Source organism: Rana temporaria, chromosome 2 (assembly GCF_905171775.1).
Source record: "Rana temporaria chromosome 2, aRanTem1.1, whole genome shotgun sequence".
NCBI classification, from domain to species: domain Eukaryota; kingdom Metazoa; phylum Chordata; class Amphibia; order Anura; family Ranidae; genus Rana; species Rana temporaria.
In genome coordinates this window covers 19,094,864-19,119,267 of record NC_053490.1, presented here as the reverse complement: position 1 = coordinate 19,119,267, position 24,404 = coordinate 19,094,864, and the positions used below count along the sequence as shown (strand labels likewise).

At 46.7% G+C, this 24,404-nt stretch overlaps 1 protein-coding gene across 2 annotated transcripts in view; it reads right to left on the bottom strand.

Moving 5' to 3' along the window:
- Positions 1-406: 406 nt before the first annotated feature.
- Positions 407-24,404, bottom strand: part of PPME1 (protein phosphatase methylesterase 1) — a 37,208-nt gene continuing 13,210 nt past the window's right edge. For both annotated transcript variants that reach the window (XM_040339941.1, XM_040339942.1), the window contains exons 4-15: positions 23,153-23,245; positions 20,150-20,207; positions 19,006-19,057; positions 18,370-18,524; positions 15,903-15,993; positions 15,664-15,729; positions 15,450-15,579; positions 11,907-12,036; positions 11,737-11,781; positions 6,785-6,849; positions 5,655-5,722; positions 407-800 (exon numbers count right to left, since the gene is read on the bottom strand). In XM_040339941.1, the coding sequence (XP_040195875.1) occupies positions 782-800; positions 5,655-5,722; positions 6,785-6,849; positions 11,737-11,781; positions 11,907-12,036; positions 15,450-15,579; positions 15,664-15,729; positions 15,903-15,993; positions 18,370-18,524; positions 19,006-19,057; positions 20,150-20,207; positions 23,153-23,245 (972 nt within the window). In that variant the 3' untranslated portion in view covers positions 407-781. The remainder of the gene's footprint in view (positions 801-5,654; positions 5,723-6,784; positions 6,850-11,736; positions 11,782-11,906; positions 12,037-15,449; positions 15,580-15,663; positions 15,730-15,902; positions 15,994-18,369; positions 18,525-19,005; positions 19,058-20,149; positions 20,208-23,152; positions 23,246-24,404) is intronic.

Below are 24,404 nucleotides of genomic sequence, written 5' to 3'. Positions count from 1 at the left end.
TTACTGAAATATATATAGATATATGGAACTCTATGGTGCCTGCCATCTGCTGTGGCGCCTAGTTTAGGATGCTCTATCAGGGATAAGCAATTAGCGGACCTCCAGATGTTGCCAAACTACAAGTCCCATGAGGCATAGCGAGACTCTGACAGCATCAAGCATGACACCCAGAGGCAGAGGCATGATGGGACTTGTAGTTTGGCAACAGCTGGAGGTCCGCTTTTTGCTTATCCCCGCTCCAGTACAGGTACACTTTAAGATCTTGCATCCCAGGACCATGAGCGTCGGTCATGCAAGCTGCAACAAGGGGGTGGAGCTTATGCGAAGTTTACACCAAGATGAGGGCGGGACCTATCCGTCCTATCCTCCCGGCACCAAGTCTACTAAAGAATGAAAAAGTCCATTCAAAAGATCATATCACTTACTAAGCTGAAGAAAATATTACACAGGAATATAAACTGTGCTGCTATTAACAAACAAAAAAGAAAAAAAAAAGTTTCAGAAGTTCATAATCCAGCCACAATTTGACATCACCTACTCAGACCATGGGGGACCCCGCCCCCGCTGTCATGACTTCACGTGAAGAGGTCAGACCCCCGAGGGAAGTAAAAGTAAGGACATGGAATATATGGCAGCTGGATATTGATTGGCATGTACTGACGGAGGACGCTGGCTTTGCTCGGCTGTGCTGACGTTTGATGAACCAGGAACATCGCCGTGTTTATTTCTGGAGCTTTTTTTTATTTACAGAAGTTTTCCCGCAGTCACGCAGAGCAGGTCACTAACAGGATTGGTACACACTGCAAGACAAAACACAAAACAAAAACTTGTAACAGATTATAAAGTGCGAGCTGGAATTTGGCTTCACATTGTTAGTGTATCTAAATCTGCAAGTACATCTAACACTGCCCCCCTCAGCCTCACAATGCTGTTATCCAATGGTGCCCCTGTGCTCCTTCATCCAGAGTGGAGGCACTCTAATAAAAGGAGGTGTGTTACTAGCCAGATCACCAGGTGAACCAGAAAACTAATGCAGCCACGACATCTAATGATCAGTAAGCTGCAATAGATTACATTTTTGGTTTTGAGTTTTAATACCGCTTTAAAGTAGGACTGTAGCCAGGCTATGGAGGATATACAAACATGTTGTTAAAGTGGAGTTCCACCCATAAATATAACATTACATCAGTAGTTTTAAAAAAATGTCATTAGTCCTTTAAGAATTTTTTTTTTTTTTTAGATGCCTTCAAAGTGTTGTTGCTAGGCAGAATAGTTAATCTTCCCACTTCCTGCACCTAGGTGCTTAATGCTTCCTAACCTACACCGCACAGACTCCTGGGAATGTAGTGGGTGTAACTTTCCAGGAGTCTGTGCACTCCCCAGTCTCGAAGAATCATGTGACTTGGACAGTACAGGAGCTGAAACCTGATCTGAAACCTATTACCCTGCTTGTGCAGCACTGAGCATGTGCGAGATCTGCAAGGCTGAAATCCAGGAAGTCATACAGTCTGGCTTCATGATGCCCACACTTAAGATGGCCCCAGTCAATTTCTATTTTATAAAGTGTCTAAATGCTGTAACAACCTAACAAAACGGACCTTAGTTTACAGACTAACTTTACTAGAATACATTAAGCTTGTGTATTACAGGGGTATTTATATTTAAAAAGTGAAATTGTGGCCGGAACTCCGCTTTAAAGTAGATGTAAACCCCAACTGAATGAAACCCCCAGTTTGCTAAAGTGCTGCCTATAAAATGGCTGCCTTTACTTTCTTTTATCCAATGTCGTTTCTCAGTGCTGCTGGTCTGCTGCAGCCACTTACAGCCACTCCTGCACAAACGTGGCAACTGCAATGTCCATAGCCCGTCCACACAGTTCTACTTTACAGGAAATGTCAAGATCATTCAGTGTTTTTTTTTTTTTAAATACACCATACATGCAAGAGATCAGCTTCATGTTACTAATCCCATAAATGTAAGTTAAGCAATGGCTCAACTGAACTAAGCCTAACAGCTCTCTATTGCCTTCCTAATGCTACCTATACCCAATACAGCAGGCGATCCCCAACCCCTGGGCCGCAGGATGGGTGCCGGTTCCTTGGCCTGTTGCTGACCGAGCTGCGCAGCAGTAGATGAGCCACAGTCTGAACGCTCCCCTCCTGCTGTGCAGCCATACCTGTGTGTCCTCTCGAGGCTCCTTCACCCACCTGGCCGATGATGTCATTCAATCAGCAGGGGGAGGGAGGAGCTCTCCGAATCTCCAGCTCTTCCCATCCCCTGCTGATGATGACATTGTCGGGTGGGCAGGGGATCTGGGTTAGGATGTGGACTGTGACTGAGCAGACAGCGGGGGGGGAGGGCACTGCGATGGGCAGACAGCGGGGGGGGGGGGCACTGCGATGGGCAGACAGTGGGGGGGGGGGCACTGCGATGGACAGCGGGGGGGGGCACTGCGATGGGCAGACAGCGGGGGGGGGGGGGGGGGGGGAGGGCACTGCACTGTAATCATTACAGTGCAGTCAACTTTATATCACAGTGCCCCCTTTAACCTCTTTCCCACCGGGCTAATTTTTCAGATTTGGTGTTTACGACACTAAAACAGTTTTTTTTGCTATATAATTACTTAAAACCCCCAAACATTATATATTTTTTTTTTCTAACATCCTAGAGAATAAAATGGCAGTCACTGCAAAACTTTTTGTCACACCGTATTTGCGCAGCGGTCTTACAAGCGCACTTTTTTTGGATAAAAATCACTTTTTTGAATAAAAAAATAAGACAACAATAAATTTTGCCCAATTTTTTTATATATTGTGAAAGATAATGTTACGCCGAGTAAAATGATACCCAACATGTCACGCTTAAAAATTGCGCCCGCTCGTGGCATGGCGTCAAACTTTTACCCTTAAAAATCTCGATAGGCGACGTTTAAAAAATTCTACAGGTTGCATTTTTTGAGTTGCAGAGTAGGTCTAGGGCTAGAATTATTGCTCTCGCTCTAACGATCGCGGCGATACCTCACTTATGTGGTTTGAATACCGTTTTCATATGCGGGCGCTACTCGCGTATGCGTTCGCTTCTGCGCGTGAGCTCGTCGGGATGGGGCGCTTTAAAAAAAATTTTTTTTGTTTTCTTATTTATTTTTATTTAGTTTTATAATTTTTTACACTGAAATAAAAAAATAAATAAAATTGATCACTTTTATTCCTATTACAAGGAATGTAAACATCCCTTGTAATAGAAAAAAGCATGACAGGTCCTCTTAAATATGAGATCTGGGGTCAAAAAGACCTCAGATCTCATATTTAGACTTAAATGCAAAAAAAATAAAAAATAAATAAAAATGTCATTTTTTCAAATGACAAAAAAAAAAAATGTTTCTTTAAGAGGCTGGGCGGGACTGACGTTTTGACGTCACTTCCGCCCAGCAGAGCTATGAGGACGGGTGAAGGAGATTTCTCCTTCAGTCTCGTCCCCGCTCAGCTGCCGGACACATCCGATCCCCTCCGCCGCTACCGACGGCTCCGGTAAGCGGCGGAGGGCGCGGGAGGGGGGGGGCCCCTCTCCCGCCACCGATAACGGCGATCTCGCGGCGAATCCGCCGCGGAGACCGCCGTTATCGTGTACACCACCGCCCCCTGAAAAGATGAATATCTCGGTTGTGGCAGCAGCTGCTGCCGTTACTGAGATATTCAACTTTAAAAACAGGACGTCTTTTTGACATGGGGCGGTGGTCAAGTGGTTAAAGAGCAGTCCCTGTTACATTAATGTAAAGTGGACTGTACTGTAAAAGGAACACAGTGATGTAAAGGGGGGCTGGGATGTGAAGAAAAACCGAGGACACTGATATAAAGAGGGGCCTGTGCTGTAAAAGGGGGTTGAGGACAGACTCCGTGAATACCCCCCCCCCCCCCCCCCCCATTCCCGATCCCTGAGAAAAATTGGCTTGGGAACTGCTGCAATACAGGACACATTTAGCTTTGAAAATTATACTAAGCAGGGGGTTAACAATGGGTTCCACTAGGATTATGGTTGTGCAGGTCTGTGTGATACTTAGCAAGTATGTCCTATTTTTTTTTTCATAGGCTCCAATATAAAAAAATAAAAGTCCACTAGCAAAGCCTGCATCTTTCCCATCAGAGTCTATGGAGAAAAAGCTACGCTTGCCCCAGAGATACGGGCTGCTACATTTATATGCAAATTTAAACTTTTCCTTCTACAAACTAGCCACACCCCCTTTTTTAGCATACCTAATGGATCTTTACTAGAATATGCAACTTCACTGACCAACAGGGAGGCTTAGAAGGAGGAAAGGCATGGAATCAACTCCAGTTACCTTTAGGATCACTGATGGCTTTAAACCTGGATTCCAGGAATTCAGCAATTTTGCACACACCGAGTTAGGTCCAATTAGGTGCATGTCACCTCTGGGACTTAAAGGGGTTTTCCACCCATTTTTTACGTTTATTAAAAGTCAGCAGCTACAAAAAGTGTAGCTGCTGGCTTTTAATAAACTGACACTTACCTGCTCCACGGCTCCAGCGACGTTCCGGCCGGGGGTCCGCTCCTCTCTCCCCCTCCCCGGCCGGCATCTTCATTGTCACTGTGGGCACCCGGCCGTGATAGCTTTCGGCTTCACGGCCGGGCACCCACTGCGCATGCGCGCGCGGCGCTGTTTGATTGGACAGGCGATCGCCTAGGACCTGACGTGAGCCGAAAGCTGTCACGGCCGGGTGCCCACAGTGACAATGAAGATGCCGGCCGGGGAGGGGGAGAGAGGAGCGGACCCCCGGCCGGCATCTTCATTGTCACTGTGGGCACCCGGCCGTGACAGCTTTCGGCTTCACGGCCGGGCACCCACTGCGCATGCGCGCGCGGCGCTGTTTGATTGGACAGGCGATCGCCTAGGACCTGACGTGTCCTAGGCGATCGCCTACAGGGAGGGGCTGCCAAAAGGCGATTAAGCTTAATCGCCTTTGCAGCCCCTCGGCGGAAGGAGGAAGTGGGACAGGAAGTCCCCTTCTCCTGAAGCCCCCACTCCCCCCCCAAAAAAATTACATGCCAAATGTGGCATGTAAGGGGGAGAGGAGTGGGTTAAGAGGAAGTTCCATTTTTGGGTGGAACTCCTCTTTAACTCCATTACTTCTGACAGGTTTATTGCACTTCTGAAAAATACATTCCAGCTTTAAAGGAGGATAGATCCAAAAAGAGAGCAGCTATGCCCGCCCCTCTACTCTGCTGCCCATTTACAGAAGCCTTTGTATCTTGTCAATGAGTACACATAATACAAAAGCTTCTGTAAATGGGCCGGAAGGAAGGAAGGAAGGAAAGGGCGGGCATAGCAGTTCAAGCAACTCTGCTCATGAAGGAGGAGCGCTGGAGCTCCGGAAGTTATTTTCCTAAAGCACAATAAACCCGACAGATGTAAATATTAGAGATAAGTCTAGAGGCGGCAGGCATCTCGTTGGACTTCTCATGGTATGCTTGCAGTTTTTACAAAGAATCTTTAAAGTGCAATTACTTCAATGTATGTATTTTCTCATCCCAAGTTCAGTCTCAGTTTCTCAATTTTTTTTTTTTTAAATCGGTGTAATGCAAGGGGTTGAATGTGGACTTTTCCTTTAAAAATTTCCTTTCATGTAGCAATTTCTCACCATTGAAACCCCCCAACTGGCTCTGCAAATCGATGTCGGACCAAGAAGCTGGCAACAGCTTCAGCAACCTACAAGAAAAAAAAAAGTGAGAAAAGGGGAAAATGAATGCGCTGCGGCATGCTTTGGGCATTCCACAAATATGTTATAAAAACTTAATGACCAGGGACAGGCATTGGATCTTTTTGTCAAACCTTGAATTCTATTGTTAAAGCTGAAGTTTAAAGTGGTTGTAAGGGCACAAGGTTTTTTTTTCCCCCCATCATGCATTAAGGTAAAAAAAACATTGTGTGCAGCAGCAATAACCCCCCCCCCCCCCCCCCCCCCCCCAATAGCGCACTGAGCCCCATCTCGATCCAACAATGTCCACAAGATCCTTGCCGCTCTGAAGATTGACACTCTCGATTGGCTCACTGGCCGTGATTTACAGCAGTGGTAGCCAATCAGTAGATGCAAGGGGCGGGGCTGAGCCGTGGCTCCGTGTGTGTATGGACACAGAGCTACAGCTCGGGAGCGCGCATGCTTGGGTGCAACTTGCCGTGGGGGCACCCAGCAGGAGGGAGAAGCCGGGAGCACACCGAGGAGGATCGGGGGCTGCGCTGTGCAAAACCACTGCACAGAGCAGGCAAGTATAACATGTTTGTTATTTAACCACTTGCCGACCAGCTCACACACACACACACACACATTTACGTTGGCAAAGTGGCTCGTTCTGCAAATCGCTGTACCTGTACGGCGGCTCCTTTAAGAGCCATAGCAGGCGGCGGGGGATCCGATACGCATGGCCGGCGGCCGCGATGTCCGCTGGCAAGGCGAGCCAGAATGGGGATTTGCGCGATGTACACACAAATCCACGTTCTGACAGAAGAGGCGAGACAGATCATCTGTTCCTACTAATCAGGAACAGCGATACGTCTCCTCCTCTAGTCAGTCCCACCCCCCCCCCCCAACTGCAACATTGCGGCAGACAGATCGGACACGATTGACACTTTTTTTGGGACCATTGATATTTCAACATCCATAAGCTAGTGTAGATAACTGGGACTTCCAACTTCCGGGGGCATCAGCCAGATGGGGCACACTGTGATAAAACAAAAATGCCAGAAAAGATTAGGCTTTTGCTGGTTACTTACTTTATCTGGGGCATCTTCATGTACAGCATGACCACACTGTGGGAGGACCTGCATCTGGAACTTTCCTGTTGGGAGAAGAAACAAGATGCTGTAAACACCTTACATTTGAGTGAAAGGATAAGTTGCAATCTAGGTCAGATTTGAACTGCTGCCTGCGTCCCGCTGGGGAGATTACCCCCCATTTCCTGTCCTGATGAGGGAGATGTGCGTTCAGTTTATGATTACAAGGAGGGCTGTGTAACCACAGAGCAAACTAAAGTGTGTCTTTCATTAATACCTCACATCATCCATTAGAACTACTTATTGTATATGAGCAATAAATAGGACCCCCAACAATGGCTGCCCGTAAATCGCACACATTCTCGAAGCTCAAACATGTTCTTTAGCCTCTTATATTGCAGTTACATGATGTAGCCCAGAGGTAGGCAACCTGGGGCCCTTCAGCTGTTGCAGAACTACAAGCCCCATCATGCCTCTAGGAGTAATTGTAACTGCCAGCCATGCAATGCCTCATGGGAAGTGTAGTTCCACAACAGCTGGAGGGCTACTGGTTGCCTACCCCTGATGTAGCCCATGTACCGCCACATCTCACCGTTTGATAGCGAGGAGGAAATATTTTTTTAGCGTGTGATGAAGCTATGAGCCCAAGCGTCGTATGAAGAAACACATCCCTCAGCTTCTGTCCAACCACTTCAGCCCCGGAAGGTTTCCTCCCCTTAATGACCAGGCCATTTTTTGCAATATAGCACGGTGTCATTTTAACTGACAAAATTGAAGTCCCTTATTTCCCACACATAGAGCCTTGTTCAGAAAAATAACTAAATAAAAATAATATTTTTTACTTTCTGCTACAAAAACGCATCAAATAAAAAAAAAAAAAACAATCTCAAACTGTCTCCATCAATTTATGCCAATATGTATTTCGCTACATATTTTTGGTAAAAAAAAAAAAAAAAAAAAAAAAAAAAAAAACCCAATAAGTGTATATTGATTAGTTTGCACAAAGTTATCACGTCTATAAACGATGGGATTTTTTTTATGGCACTTTCATTTATTTTTACTAGCAATGGCGACGATCAGTGATTTTGGGCGGGATTGCGTCAGACAAAAATCAGACACCGGACACTTTTTTGCAGATCAGCGACACAAATACAGTGATCAGTGCTAAAAATATGCACTGTTACTGCACTAATGACACTGGCAAGGAAGGTGTTACCATCAGGGGCGATCAAAGGGTTAAATGTGTCCCCGGTGCCAACTGTGTGGGAGTTGCTCTGACTGGGGGAAGACAGAGATCCGTGTTTCTGCTTAGGAGGAACACACGATTTTTTTTATCTTCTCCCCTGTCAGAACAGCAATCTGCCATTCTGTCTCTCTAGGGAACGATCACAAGTGGCCAGTGGACATCGCCGATAGGCTCCCCCTGTCCAATCAGCACGCAATCGTGCCTCTGGCGATACACATGGGCCCCCTAGTGGCCATTGCACGGTATGACGTACAGGTTTTCACACAATAGAGTCGACCTGCCGCAGTACATGTACGTTAGGCGGTTCACAAGTGGTTAATAATGCATGCTCCTTCCAGTTGGCCTCTGGGTGCTGTAGATCAGCATATCTCAACTTCAGTCCTCAAGGCGCCAGGTCATGTTTTCAGGCTATCCATTATTTTGCACAGGCGATTTGATACATTTCACTGCCTTGGGCTCCATTCACACCTAGGCGTATATACGCCTGAAGCCGCAGCAGCCCCTGATACGCAGGAGGGATGATTTTACATTGCCCTCTATGGAGATGGTTCACATCTCCATGCCGAACGCCGAAACGCCTGAAGCTCAAAACAAGTCCCGTACCCTTTTTTTCGGGCGGCTTCGGCGTTCGGGCATAGCCGACAGTGTAAAATCACCCCTCCAGCAAAAAACAAGGCTGAAAAATGCCGCGTTTTGTCGCCGCAAATCGCGGGACAAAACGCCTATTTCATGTCGCCGCAATACGCCGCATATTGCCGACGCAAAGGTGTGAATGCAGCCTTGGTAATTACCACAGCCGTTTCCTCTGAGGGAAATCCTGAAGACATGACCTGTTGGGGCACCTTGAGGACTGGAGTTGAAAAAAAACTGGTGTAGACTTTAGCTTTGCAATCTGTTCCAGAAGCAGAACTGATGGAGTGTAATCAAGTAACTAATCAGCAGATTGCACAGCCAGAAGGGAAGAACATGCACATCTAAAAGGATGCTAGGGATGTGCTCTTTCATATAACAGCTGGGCAAGCATGTGTCAACTGCGGTGGTTTCATGGGAAGAAAAGAGGAAGTCCACAGCTTCCTTCCAGGTAAAATTGGAGCATGGGAGGGGGGGATGAGCGATAATGCTGAAGATGGAGGGATCGACTGGAAAAGCCCCACTCTGAATAAGTAGAGGAACAGATATTTACTATCGAAGAAGGTAGTAATGAAAGAAACTGAGCACACAGTAAATGCAATTAATTTTAGAGTCAATGACACAAAAATGTTGGGGGGTTTACTGACACTTGTCATTGGTTTATGGTTGCGTCACCTCCTGCCACTTTTGAAAGCATTGCAGCGGCTCCTAAACCGCTCAGAATGCCTTCATGAAAAAACAGCCACCCGCTGAAAAAAAAAAAAGGGGGGGGGGCTGTCGAGTCGTGCTGTGTGTTCTGACTGGTCCCTGCTGTCTTCTGGGACCTGCAAGTCTCCCAGAAGACAGTGGGGGGCCGGGACAAGGCGTCGATCACTGCGTATTCTGTGGCGATCTATTACCCAGAAGTAACCGGATAAGCGGAAGTTCCATTTTTGGGTGGAACTCCGCTTTAAAAAGGCACCAACTGTTCCAATGACAGCTGAATAGCAATGCCGACCCTGCACTGAAGATCAAGTTATAATGATGGGGATGGCGGGATCAACAGGCAACATCTTAACCACTTAAGGACCGGACCAATATGCTGCTAAATGACCCAAGGGGCTTTTACAATTCGGCACTGCGTCGCTTTAACAGACAATTGCGCGGTCGTGCGACGTGGCTCTCAAACAAAATTGGCGTCCTTTTTTCCCCACAAATAGAGCTTTCTTTTGGTGGTATTTGATTATTTTTTGCGCTATAAACAAAAATAGAGCGACAATTTTGAAAAAAATTCAATATTTTTTACTTTTTGCTATAATAAATATCCCCCAAAAACATATAAAAACAAATTTTTCCTCAGTTTAGGCCGATACGTATTCTTCTACCTAATTTTGGTAAAAAATAAATAAAATAAAAAATCGCAATAAGCGTTTATCGATTGGTTTGCGCAAAGTTTATAGCGTTTACAAAATAGGGGATAGTTTTATTATTATTTTTTTTTTTTTACTACTAATGGCGGCGATCAGCGATTTTTTTCGTGACTGCGACATTATGGCGGACACTTCGGACAATTTTGACACATTTTTGGGACCATTGTCATTTTCACAGCAAAAAATGCATTTGAATTGCATTGTTTATTGTGGAAATGACAGTTGCAGTTTGGGAGTTAACCACAGGGGGCGCTGTAGGAGTTAGGCTTCACCTAGTGTGTGTTTACAACTGTAGGGAGGTGTGGCTGAAGATCTGACCTCATCGATCGAGTCTCCCTATAAAAGGGATCACTCAATCAATGCCGCCGCCGCCACAGTGAAGCACGGGGAAGCCGTGTTTACATACGGCTCTCCCCGTTCTTCAGCTCTGGGGAGAGATCGCGAGGGGGCGGCTAGAAACGAATAGCCGCGCCCTCGTCCCGGATCGCTCCTGAAGCCACGGGAACCGCTGCATGTACGGGGGGGGTCCCGATCGGACCCCCGACCCACGTCTAGGCAGGGACGTACAGGTACGCCAATGTGCCTGTCCGTGCCATTCTGCCGACGTAAATGTACATGCGGCGGTCCGGAAGTGGTTAAAATAGAATTTAACCCTTCAATTAATTGTTTGACACTCTGGTTACCCAGCAATTAGCACTGGAAACTGTCAGCCATTACAGATCACCACCATGGAACTGAGCAACACCGAGTTGCAGGTTGCAGTTCACATATTGCAGGTGTAATTTTCAATACATGTTTTTTTGGTCAATTGAAGTCTATTGAACCAAAAACCAGAAAAAAGTCCCTGGCCCTTTCCATAAAATGCACAGAAGTAAACATAACCCAATAGGAAACCATGTTACACAGACTGTAGTGTGTGTCTGTGTGAAGGATATGCTTCAGTTTAATTCTCCCTGCTAGTAATGCTGTGTGTGTTAGAGGTAAAAGGTGATTTCATGTGTGACTCATTCCTCTGTGTCTAAATGATTAGATAAGTGGCTCATGTTAATTATTCTAATTGCTTCATTGTGGTAATTACCTCTTCTATATGTGGGGCCAAGCTGTCTAGATAACGTATTCTGTTACAACTGGTAATTAACTTCACTGATGTCATTATCTAAAGAAATGTGTCTTCAGAGTCGGCGCCAAAGTGTCTGCCTATAATCTGTATGGGAGCCCCCACTGTGTGTGAAAAGGGGGTGGAGATTTCATTGTTCTTTGATTGAGGATTAGCTTGTAAACTGCATATATACCTAGCAGCAAGCTGCCATTAAAGTGTGTCTTGTTCCAGCAGTAAGCTTGGCTCATGTGTGGATTATTGGGCGATCCCAGAAATATTCCTCCTCGTGGAATATTGGGTGATTTTCTTTATGGGAAGAAAGGGAATGTTTGACGGGGATATCATTCTACTACCGTCACAGTCTGCAAAACTGAAAATGCACTAAAAAAATGCATGTAGGTGTGCAGGTGTGAACCAGGCCTAAATGGCTGGCAGTTTCCAGTGCCGTTTGTTGGACAACTGGAGCCCCAGCAAGCATCAAACAAGGCGCTAAGCCTTTATCAAGGTTAAAAAAAAAAAAATACAAGGCTATAGATTTGTAGATTAGAGCACCAAGTAACATTCTTACCCTGCATCTGGCCTATGGTGAGGTCTTTATCCAGTCTGTCAACTCCTAAAAGAAAGTCAAACAAGATAAAAATGAACACAACCCATCTGAAGACACTGCTTACAGAACTGACAGCAGATAATGAAGAGTGGACCATACCATGCACAGTGTGGGGGGGGGGGGTGGCTTACCTGCCAGGAGGAGCTGTTTAGGGATTGGACAGCTAAGGAAGAGGTTGGAGAGCCCCCGGAACCAGCCGTCCCAGTATTTCTCCGTTTTAGACAGCTCAATTCTCCAGGTATAAGGACGCTCTTTCTTGGTCTAAAAGGAGAAAGTTTTAGAAAAAAATGAAGCAATATGGAAGCTGAAAGGTGACAGGCTCTATATACATGCCGATAACGGACACTGGCCATCATATGACAGTTCCACAGGCAGAGATATACAACTTTGCTATGGTTCGGAATTAGGTTGGCCAGTACTTATTAAAACAAGTACAATCAAATTTGATGACTGTTCATGTTCAGCCCATGAAGAGGAGTAGAGGGGGGTACAATGCACACCTCCAATGCTGGCTTAGGAGGAAAACAAAAAGGAACCTGTCTGGTTGCCATGATCTCACTTGAGCCTCATAAAGTGGAGTCTGTGACCTGGAGACATTTTGTGACCTTAATTTACCAGATTAGAAGGCGGTAACCTAAAGTCTATAGGACCCTTAAAGTGTTTCTAAAACCCAGGAGCCTGCAAGCATATCTGATCCACCACAGCACACAGAACATGGAAATGCAATTACTTTAGTAAATATAAACGGCTAAATACCTTTTTTCACCAGCAGTATATAGCAGTCTTGTGACTTCTGTCAGTGTCTGGTTGAAGCTTGTAGTAGGAGTTTTCATTTTCCTCTGATTGTCCTAAAGGTCTGCAGAACCCCTGACCTGTCTAGACCAGGGGTAGGCAACCTTGGCACTCCAGCTGTGGTACAACTACAAGTCCCACAAGACATTGCAAGACCCTGACATTCACAGGAGTGACAAATAGAGGCAGAGGCATGATGGGACTCGTAGTTTTTTTTTTTTAAAGTGTATTTTGTGCGTGTACTCGAGAGAGGAGTCGGACTGCAGGAGTTGGGAGTAGGCAGGCCTCCCCCAGAGGCAATCTGCCACCTTTCTCCATGCCCCGGGTGGCAATGGCGGGTGTGTGAGGGGGTCCTCCCACACAGCCCGCCCTACCTGCTCCGCTTTGAAGCCCAACGGGGCAGAGGGACTCCCTATAAGGGAGTGAGAGGATCTAGCCCACTCAATCAGCCCCGTTAGTCCTTCGCCTCTCTTTTTAGAGACCGCGTGGTCAAAGTGCGTGCATGTTAGCCCAATTTCGAGTGCGTGTAAGTGTGGTGGTTTTTGGTGGGAGGGGGGTGGGCGTACTAAGTGCAGGCTTACCTCGCATAGCACACCCACCGGGAGCCGGGCTGAGACCACCAAACTCAATTCACATGCAGCCGAGACCGGGATCCGAACCCCTAGCTGTAGAGGTGAATGGCTTGTCAGCGCAGTGCCAATCGCGTTGAGCCACCGCAGCTCCCTGGGACTCGTAGTTTTAACACAGCTGGAGTGCCAAAGTTGCCTACCCCTGGTCTAGACCAGTGCCGATTGGCCCTATGCTGATCACATGCACTTTCCCAAAAAAAAAAAATCTCTAGCAAGACACACCGAACTGAGCATGTAAGTGCCCCAAGGCTCCTTACTATCAGCAGATGGGTTGGAGACAGTGGAAGAAGGGGCCAATCAGAGAAGACTGAATCAAACACCCATCTTACACCTATGTAGAGGACTAACCCCTTAGGTCCCGGTTTGCAGGCGTTATTGCGCTAAAAATAGCGCCTGCAAACCAACCTGAAACAGCGGCTGCTGTTTCTCCAGTGTGAAAGCCTGAGGGCGTTTTTACACTGGAGCCGTGCACTAGCAGGACTGCTTCAAAAGTCCTGATAGCCGCTCAGCCACACCTGTCACAAAAGGCATATCCTTCTTCTATAATACGCTCAGGGATAGGATGACGTTTTCAAAAACCATAGCAATGAAAAAATGTGAATCGGACCTTGGTACCACTTTTTCTGACTCCCAATGGACACAAGCATTCAAGACCATACATACGGCCTCACACTGTGTCAAACACTGGGAACTAACGATCAAGTTAGCGAACAGGTGGCATTACACCCCGCTTAGAATTGCCCAGTTCTTCCCAGGCGCATCTCCTAGTTGCTGGAGAAATTGTGGACAACCGGGGAACCTACTTCACATGCTTTGGCACTGTCCGAATATAAGAAGTTTATGAAACCAGGTTTTCCATCTTATTTCTTCCCTGACAGGTGTACTCACGCCCCCAGACCCTGCCCTGGCGATTTTACATTTGAACATTGACAAATTTCAACATGTCATGAGGCCGATGGTTACGCACATACTTTTAGAGACACGCTCCAAGATTCTACAAAATTGGAAATCCAGTCAGGCCTTAAACCTGTCAGATATAGTAACAGCCACCCATAGGAACTATACTTTTGAGAGACTGATAGCTATTAACTCAATGAGATGTAAGCATTTTGACGATTGCTGGGCTCCGTGGCCCGATACTCCTGCTTCATGGTAATACTTTCCATCTTGCTATGACTACATTGTATAAATACATTTTGGAAGCTTGTATGTCACAATACCTATGATACCTTTTGTTATAGATGTTTTTATGTTCTACCCTTCAAATATTCGATAAACATATTGAAACAAAAAAAAAGTCCTGATAGCCGCATCTTTGGAGCGGTGACGGAGCGTTGTGTTTACCGCTCCTCCACCTCTCCTTCTCATTGAAAGCAAAGGGAAACCGCGGCTATACCGCCGGCAATGAGCCTCTGCAGAGGTGCATTGCCGGCGGTATTAACCCTTCTTCGGCCACTAGCAGGGGGTAAAACCGCACCGCTAGCGGTCAAATACTGCCGCAATTCCAATGGTAAAGTGCCGCTAAAAATAGCAGCGCTTTAATGCCACCGAACCTCCCGCCCCAGTGTGAAAGGAGCCTTAGGTTTCACAGTGAGTATAACAAGCATGCTTTACTTTATATAAAGACTGATTGTACTGTTGTGGGTTTAGCAACACTTTAAATACCTTATACAACATGCAGGATTGCAGTTCCTCACATTAACCTAAAGTATTACACAGGGGAGATTTAGAAGGGGGCATCAGTCTTCAGATCCCCAGCGCCACCATGTTGGCTGTGACTTCCTGTTTCACAGCCGCCTCCCCACTGTGCATGTGCACAGTGACTGCCATCAGTTCAAGCAGCTGGCGGATCCAGGCTTCCTATGTCGGGATGACGCGCTGCCTCATCTGATAGCTGTGACGTCAGCGGAGAGCGGGCTTCAGACTGAAAATGGGTCACAGGAGTGCCAAACGAATTGCACTCCTGTGACCCAGAGGAGAAGCCCAGCCTAAAAAGCTCATGCTGGACTTCTCCTTTAATAAATCAACCCCTATATCTTTTACTTTCCTTGTGTTGAGACAGATGCACAGCTTGACTACCTTATAGCCCTGGAACCAAGAACCCAACAACTCCTCTGCCTCTTGGGTTTAGAGTCTGTTTGAACCAGTGCCATGAGATTCAGATCTAGAATCTTCTCACCAGTATCACTCGGGCATTTCTCCACCTACTAGGGGTCAAAACAATAAGAAAGAAATACCCTACACACTATCTACCTCAGTATCATCCGCCTTCTTCCTCTTATTAACGGAGTGTCCTCCATTTTCTTCCTCATCCTCCTCCTCTTCTTCGATGATACCTTCTACTATAGCTTTGGGTCCCTCAGGACTTGAGTCTTCCTCACATCTGTGGAGCAGAGAGAGGTTCTCCAAATTAATAAAATTTAGGAAACCTCAGGGCTCCAGACAGATGTTTCAGCTCAATACTCACTGCTTGATCTGTCCGGCCATGGAGACCCGGGCCGAGTCCGGATTCCTGATCTGACCGCTCTTCACACTACGAAAAAGCAAAAGGGCGATTATTCTAAAGATTTTTGTGTTACGTGATCTATACAGGCATAAAACGCACTGAATCAATATGTTTATGCATTTCTAAAGTCACTTTATTTTCAAGTAGGAATTTGCATTTTTTTGTAACATTGAGAAAACAAACTACTAGTAATCACTGACCTCCATTCTATGGCATTCTCCAGCGATATGAAGGTTTTGGGGCGGCTGCGGAGGAAGTTCTGCATACTATTTAGTGCATCCATGGCCGTGCCTGAAAAACAAATTTATGATTTTTTGTGATACATTTTTCACATTATTATTATATATCAGGGGTCTCCAAACTTTTCAAACAAAGTTTATTGTTCTTCAGCCTTTAGGAGGGCCGGATTGTGGCCAGCGGGGGCAGAAAAAGCCTGTGCTCAGCATTGATGAGAATAAATATGGCCTCATAGTTTGCGATCAGTAGGATAAAGACTAGTGCCCCTATTAGTATTAGTAATTGTATCTCATCATTGGTATCAGTGGAAGAAAAAGTGCCCCCTTGTTGGAGTCAGTGGGAAGAATAAAGCCCTGAGGGTCGGATAAAGGCTAGCAAAGGGCCGCATCTGGCCCTCGGGCCGCAGTTTAGAGACCCCTGTTATATCTCATATGGTGCGCGTCCACGTGATCCTCTTCGATTCCCAGCCTGGCCGTTGATTGGCTAGGCTGGACGGATTGATAGCAGCGCAGCCATTGGCTGGCGCTGCTGTCAATCACAGCAGCGGGGTCGAGTGATACAGTCGGCGGCTATGCCCGCTGCTGTATCACGGGAGCGCGCTCGCAAAAGCTTTCCACCATGCGACATCGCTCGCATGAAGATGGAAAGCTTTTGCGAGGAGGAGCAGAGACCGCAGCCGAGGGACCCCAGAAGACCGGGTTAGGGGACACCCTGTGCAATACGAGCTGCACAGTGGAGGTAAGTATAACATGTTTGTTATTTAAAAAAAAGAAAAAGTTTGCCTTAGTGTTCCTTTAAACCCCTCTCCTGCCTCTCTCACACTTTGAATGACAATTGCGCGGTCATACAACACTGTACCCAAATTACATTTTTATCATTTTTTTCACACAAATAGAGCTTTCTTTTGGTGGTACTTAAAGCGGTAGTTCACCCTGACCCACATGATGTTACCATCGAGACAGGCATTGTAGCGCGAGCTACAGTATGCCTGTCCCGATTTTTTTAACCCCGTACTCACCTCGTAGTCGTCCATCGTAGATTTCGGCTCCCGCGGGGAATGGGCGTGCCTATGGAGAGGGAGGATGATTGACGGCCGGCCCTGGCACGTCACTCTCCCCGAAGACAGCCGGAGTAGGTCTCGGCTCTTCACGGCGCCTGCGCACAGGCTATGCGCACGCGTCGTGAAGACCAAGCCTATTTCGGCTATTTAGGAGAAGCGTGACGCGCCAGAGCCGGCCGTCAATCATCCTCCGTCTCCAGAGGCACGCCCATTCCCCGGTATCTTCGATGGACGACTACAAGGTGAGTATGGGGGGAAAAAATTCGGGACAGGCATACTGTAGCTCGCGCTACAATGCCTGATTTAAAGGTAAAAGAAAAAAATTTTTTTTTTTTCCTGTCGATAGGGTGAACCCCCGCTTTAATCACCGCTGGTTTTTATTTTTTGCTAAACAAAGAAAAATTAAAAATGGAAAATTTTGAAAAAAAACAAACACGTTTCATAGTTTGTTATAACATTTTGCAAACAGGTAATTTTTCTTCTTCATTGATGTGCGCTGATGAGGCGGCACTGGTGGGTACTGATGGGCAGCACTGGTAGGCGAAACTGATGGGCAGCACTGTGGGTACAGATAGGTGGCACTGGCAGCTGGCTCTCTTCATCGGGACCGATGTCCCTCTGACAGCCTCCAGTGATCAACTTTTTTTTTAGCGGCTATCACACTATAAGAGTGAGGAAAAAAATAGCAGATTACCGGCTCCGTTTACATCACGTGATCAGCTGTCATTAGCCGACAGCTGATCACGTGGTAAGGGGTCGGGTTCGACCCCTTACTCTGATCTGTGATCAGCCGAGTCTCAGACTCGTTGATCGCGGGGGGCGCGCAGGCTGCACGAGCACAGGACGACGTCCAGGGACGCCCTCCCAGCAAGTCAGGTCTGCGCTGTAGCGGTCTTTTGGCTATAGAGCGGATCTGTAGAGGTTAAAGAGTTGTGTGTTTACTGGTACCTATGTTTGCCTATCCTGTCTAGGTGTGAAGAGTCTTTCTCCAATTGCGTGCCTCCTAGGTGTGAATTCCCATTGTTCATCGAGTCGCCTATTGTTTCTGTCCGTTTGCTAATCTTCTGGAGAGTCATACAGGATGTGATTAGTCTTGTGTCAATTTTACCTCTTTACTTAACAATTGTGGGATGATTAACCCAATGTTTTATTATTCAGGTGGCAACTGCCCTATTTTTGAAGTGTATAAAAACCTGATTTCTGTTCAATAAAGTTATTCCTTTGGTTTTACCTCAACATCTTGTCTGCATACAATGCTTGGGGTAAAGGGCTGGTATTAGCTATTGGTCTGCTAGAAGGGTTTGGATGGCAGGAGGCACTGTTTGGCGGAAGAACCCAGTCGGGGGTTCCAGGCAGTCTGTGAAACTCACCTTCTACAACATCGATCATACAGAGTCCCAGCAAACTTGGCACGTGATTAGCAGCTGTAGCGTGCACTGCGATAGCGCCACCCATGCTGTGGCCAATCAGCATAATAGGAGGGGGCAGGTCCCCATACAAGAGTTCCACCACATTCCCGATGTCCCTGTTCAAACACAATGCCAAATCAACAAGAAAAAGTGTTGGTTTAAGATCTCAGAAAACGGAAAAAATACAAAATGCATCACATTTCATTGAAAATGCTACTTAGGCAAATCTCACACAACGACGAGCCGAAAAAAAAATGAAGTTCAATGCTTCCGAGCATGCACCGACTTGATTCTGAGCATGCGTGGATTCCACACAGACGATCGGATTTTTCTATCGTTTTTTTATCCATAGGAAAAATTTAAATCATGTTCTATTTTTTTTTCCCCCACCGATGGAAAACAAACCAATGGGGCCCACACATGATCGGTTTGTCCGATGAAAACAGTCCATCGGTCTGCTTTCATCGGACAAACCGATCGTTTGTACAGGGCTTAAGACACAATGGGGAAAAAAAACAGAAGTGGAGGAAAAATGCAGAGTGTCCATAGCAGCCAACATGGTACAACAGTGTATTATAGAGGAACCTGGACACCTACTTCGCCATGGTTTCAGCAGAAAGGTCTTCTGGGTTCCGAACTATTGTTTCGCCTGTAGAGAAAAAAAAAAAAGTGAACGCAATTCTCATTTCCCATAGTGTGTAAGGTGCTACTGTACGGGGTCAGTTGTGGTTTATCATTAAGAATTGTATCTATGGACTGCTAGTCACATTTACTATACATGATATAGGTTTGCATTCCCCTAACGTAGGAAGATTTCATCTAACGTCCTATAGCACCTCTGAGACAGGAATTTAAAATGTCCCCAATGGTACAGATGGCAAAAAAATAAAACTTGGACCGGCGTTACCCTTTACTATTGGGAACATTTTCCTTCACTTCCTGTCCTGGGGACAGAACAGAAGGAGGTTAGTGAAAATCTCTCAAAGTTAGGTGAAAGTCCCCTCTTAGGCCCCGTACACACGGCCGAGGAACTCGACGTGCCAAACACGTCGAGTTCCTCGTCGAGTTCAGGGGTGAAGCCACCGAGGAGCTCGGCGGGCCGCCTTCTCCCATAGAACAACGAGAAAATAGAGAACATGTTCTCTATTTTCTCGACGAGTTCCTCGGCGGCTCCATCGAGCCAAAAGTGTACAGACGACAGAGTTTCTCGTCAGAATCCGGGTTTGAGCGAGTTTCTCGGTGAATTCTGCCGAGAAACTCTGTCGTGTGTACGAGGCCTCAGACCACTGTGCAGGAGACTGCCGATTCAGCCTTGTGATGGCACCCTGAGATAACCGGTCTCCTGCCAGCCCCCAGTGATGAAGTCATCCCCTTCTCTCTCTCCTGAAAAGGACTCCACTGGCGCCCATCCAAGTGGATTTACCAAAGAAAGAACTTGCTCAACCCCCTCAACCAATTCAATAGATGAAACATGCAATTTTAAATTTGAGATGTTTATATCTTTTTTATCTGATGTATTAAATGTATTAAAATTTTACTATACATAGTATAGTTTTTTGGTTTCTGGCACCTTAAAAGTTCCTCCTTTCCCATGTCTACCTTTTTCTATGCAATTCCATCGTTTTTGTGTAGCAAAGCATTACTTTGAACAAAAAATAAATACATTATAATATTGACATATATTGTATGTCTGGGTCTTTAGCATGAATGACTAAAAGTACACCCCCGGTGTCTTCCATACCATGTCCTCTCTGGTCCAGAGCCAGAACTCTGCACTTAATCCGACTGATAATGGCCGTCTGCAGGGAAAGAAAGGACAAGTAAGGCACATGTGCAAGGATTACAGCGGGCATATAAAAAGGCAAACCCACAAATGGAAAAGAATATATTGGAGGTTTCCAGGAGGTACAGTTCCACAAAAAAAAAAAAAAAAAACACGCCACACTTCGTGCCGGTTCACACAGGAGCAATCCGACTTACAGCGCGACTTTCCAAGGCGATTTGAAGGCTACTTCAGCGCGGCTTTGAGCAACCTACAACTCAACTTAAAGTTGCCTCCAGGACAGGCGACTTTGGCCAATCACAGAATAATCAGCTCTGTGGGAGGGAGGGGTTTGCCTGGGTAAACAAATCTGACAACTTGAGGAAATATTCCTTCACTTCCTGTCCCGGGGACAGAACGGATGAAGGTTAGTGGAAATCTTTCAAAGTTAGGAAGTCCCCTTTTAGACCACTATCCCTGAAATATGCATCCCTTTTAGAATTTCCCCTCACCTCTTCTTTTGGGGACAACGCTTACATTTTTGATTTCCCTTTACTGTTCATGTAACAAATGGTCACCAGTACAAATGGAGTGGTCATTCTCCCCAATGGAGCCCAAGACAGCAATGAGAACTTGGACAGAACGTCAAACCCTTAAAGCGGAGGTTCCTCTGAAACAAAAAAAAAAAGCCAGCAGCTACAAATACGGCAGCTGCTGACTTTTAAAATATGGACACTTACCTGTCCAGCGCGCCCAAGATATTGGCAGCCGAGGCCGAACAATCGCTCGTCCTTTGGCCGCACCCGCCGCCATCCTCGGTAAGGGAATCAGAAGTGAAGCGTTGCGGCTTCACTGCCCGGTTCCCTACTGCGCATTTGCGAGTAGCGCGCGGTCACTGGTCTCTGCTCTCTACTGGGAACAGTGCGTTTCCCAAAAGATAGTGGGGGGGGGGTGCAGGTAGGGGCGTGACTGCCACAGGAGTGTATTCCCAGAAGTGGGTGCAAATACCTATCTGCACCCCTCTCCCCCTTGAAAGGTGCCAAATGTGACACCAGAGGGGGGGGGGGGTTCCGAAAAGCGGAAGTTCCATTTAGATAATACGTTAAAACCCTACTGTGGGCAAAAAAACTTTTTTCTCCTGGAACCTCCCTCGCACCCCCTCTAATAGTCTCTGCACCCCTCTTACCTGGTGAAGGCAAATATAGCCACCCAAGTACCCAATCCTCGTCCCTCACTGCCGCTGGTTTCCAGTGCAGGAGGCGGATTCAGCCTTGTGATGGCGCCCTGAGATAACCAGTCCCCGGTGATAAAATCATCCCCTTCTCTCTCCTGAAAAGGACTCCACTGGGGCCCATCCAAGTGGATTTACCAAAGAAAAGAGCTTGCTCGACCCCCTCACCCAATTCGATAGATGAGAGACACCGGTGCACTGACCAATATTCAAACTCTCAAAAAGTAGTCAGCACTATGGCAGAATCTTCCCTATGGCCCCTTGCACACTGGGGCGTTTTTCAAGCACTTTCAGAGCCCTTTCACACTGCCAGCACCCGGAAAACGATAGTAAAGCACCACTAGGACCCTGACGTTTTAGAGCATTTTTGCAGTGCCTCAGTGTGAAAGGGAAAGGCGTTTTTACAGCGCTTTCAATTCATTTCAATGGAGAGGGGCGGTTTTTTCAGTGCCCAAAAGCTGCTCCAAAGATGCTGCTTGCAGGACTCCCTGTGAAAGGGTCCATTGAGAGCGTTTTAATAGCGCCATTTTTAATGCTAAAACGCTGTAAAAACGCTTCAGTGTGAAAGGGATCTATATGTAACGTTTTATGGACACATAGGGCTAATCCAACAGAAAGCCTTGTGAGTTTCAGCCACACTGGTCTTAAAGTTCCTGAGAGGACCCCAGCGGCAGTGTCCGCGTGTCGAATGAAGGACTCTTCCAGGAACTAAACAGAAGAGGAGAAGACTCCTCTGGAGAAGAGAGTTTTTTAGTTTTGTTTTTTAAAGTGTATTTTGTGCGTGTACTCGAGAGAGGAGCCGGACTGCAGGAGTTGGGAGTAGGCAGGCCTCCCCCAGAGGCAATCTGCCACCTTTCTCCATGCCCCGGGTGGCATTGGCGGGTGCGTGAGGGGGTCCTCCCACACAGCCCGCCCTACCTGCTCCGCTTTGAAGCCCAACGGGGCAGAGGGACTCCCTATAAGGGAGTGAGAGGATCTAGCCCGCTCAACCAGCCCCGTTAGTCCTTCGCCTCTCTTTTTAGAGACCGCATGGTCAAAGTGCGTGCATGTTAACCCAATTTCGAGTGCGTGTAAGTGTGGTGGTTTTTGGTGGGAGGGGGGTGGGCGTACTAAGCGCAGGCTTTACCTTGCATAGCACACCCACCGGGAGCCGGGCTGAGACCACCAAACTCAATTCACATGTAGCCGAGACCGGGATCCGAACCTCTAGCTGCAGAGGTGAATGGCTGGTCAGCGTAGTGCCAATCGCGTTGAGCCACCGCAGCTCCCACCTCTGGAGAAGAGTTGATGTCATGTGATCGTGGCTTCAAATGGAACTTTAGTCAGAAAATGATCACTAGATCCCTTCAGGTCACATTTGATCAGTTGTGACACCGGCCATTGGATGTGGAGTCACCTGTCAAGCTCTGCAAGCCCAGTTAAAACTGCTGTGGCCGCCAAGCAAAGCATCATGCCAATGGCATGTGTACAGCCTGGTACAGATGCCATGATAACATTTAGGCTGGCAGTTAGTGGATAGTAAAACTGTGGCTCAACCCCCCTGCTGTCCCCAGGCCGCTCATGTCAGAAAAGCTTATTTATTTTTATCCTCGTATATAACTGACAAAAGAACTAAAAGTAATATGCAAAGGAGAATCGGTACATTGGTCATGTGAGATCTAAACAAAAAAAGCAAGTAAGAAATGGTCCAAACTTCCCCATTTTTCATATATATGGTACAAGCTGTGCCGGTCATGTGACCAAGGACTTACCGTAAACACCGCCCAGGACAGGGCAGAGTGCCCCCCACCATGCAGCAAAAACAGCACCGGCCCCTCCGAGCCACTTTTGTAAATGCGAAAGCTGTGTGAAGCGTTAAGGAACAACGGATCTGAAAAGTGGATTTTGTGCCTTAAAACAGGGTTTGACAAATTTGCTTGGAATCTAGCTAAAAAAGTTAGGAGCCAGAAAACGCGCCCCGTCCCTAAGAGCTTGCGCGCAGAAGCGCATATGTAAACGGTGTTCAAACCACACATGTGAGGTATTGCCGCGATTGGTAGAGCGAGAGCAATAATTCTAGCACTAGACCTCCTCTGTAACTCAAAACATGCAACCTGTAGATTTTTTTTAAACGTCGCCTATAGAGATTTTACAGGGTAAAAGTTTGTCGGCATTCCACGAGCGGACGCAATTTTGAAGCGTGACATGTTGGGTATGAATTTACTCGGCGTAACATTATCTTTCATAATATTAAAAAAATGGGGATAACTTTACTGTTGTCTTATTTTTTAATTAAAAAAAAGTGTAATTTTTTCCCAAAAAAGTGCGCTTGTAAGACCGCTGCGCAAATACGGCGTGACAGAAAGTATTGCAACGATCGCCATTTTATTCTCTAGGGTGTTAGGATAAAAAATATATATAATGTTTGGGGGTTCTAATTAGAGGGAAGAAGATGGCAGTGAAAAATTGTGAAAAATGACATTAGAATTGCTGTTTAACTTGTAATGCTTAACTTGTAATACCAACGGCCACCACCAGATGGCGCCAGCCCACCTTGAAAGCCAAGTCGCCAGGACACCATTTCTAGTCGCCATGGCGACCTGGCGCCCGGGATTTATCAAGCCCTGCCTTAAAATGTATTTCCACTTTTGAAAATCTATTGGCTGAGGGGAAGGAGGAGGAGCTCCGACACGGCACAACAAACGGAGGTGGGAGGGAGAAATCAGAGGGGATGACATTGTAAGGTACACCAATGTTTGAGGTCCCGTCTTAAAGTGGTTGTAAACCTCAGACATGAAATATGAACAAAGCATGTCCTTCTATAGTGTGTACTTGTCTCACCCCAGAGCGTGTGTGATTTCTGTCTGCCGCTTCCTTCCTCCGCCATCTGCATGAATCACATCTTTGAAGTTTTCCTGACACAGAGAAAAATGGTGACAGGGAAGGGACCTCCAGCTGATTGACAGCCTCAACTCTGCTCCTGTGTAAATGGTGGGTGTGACAGACTCACCCAGGACAGAGGCT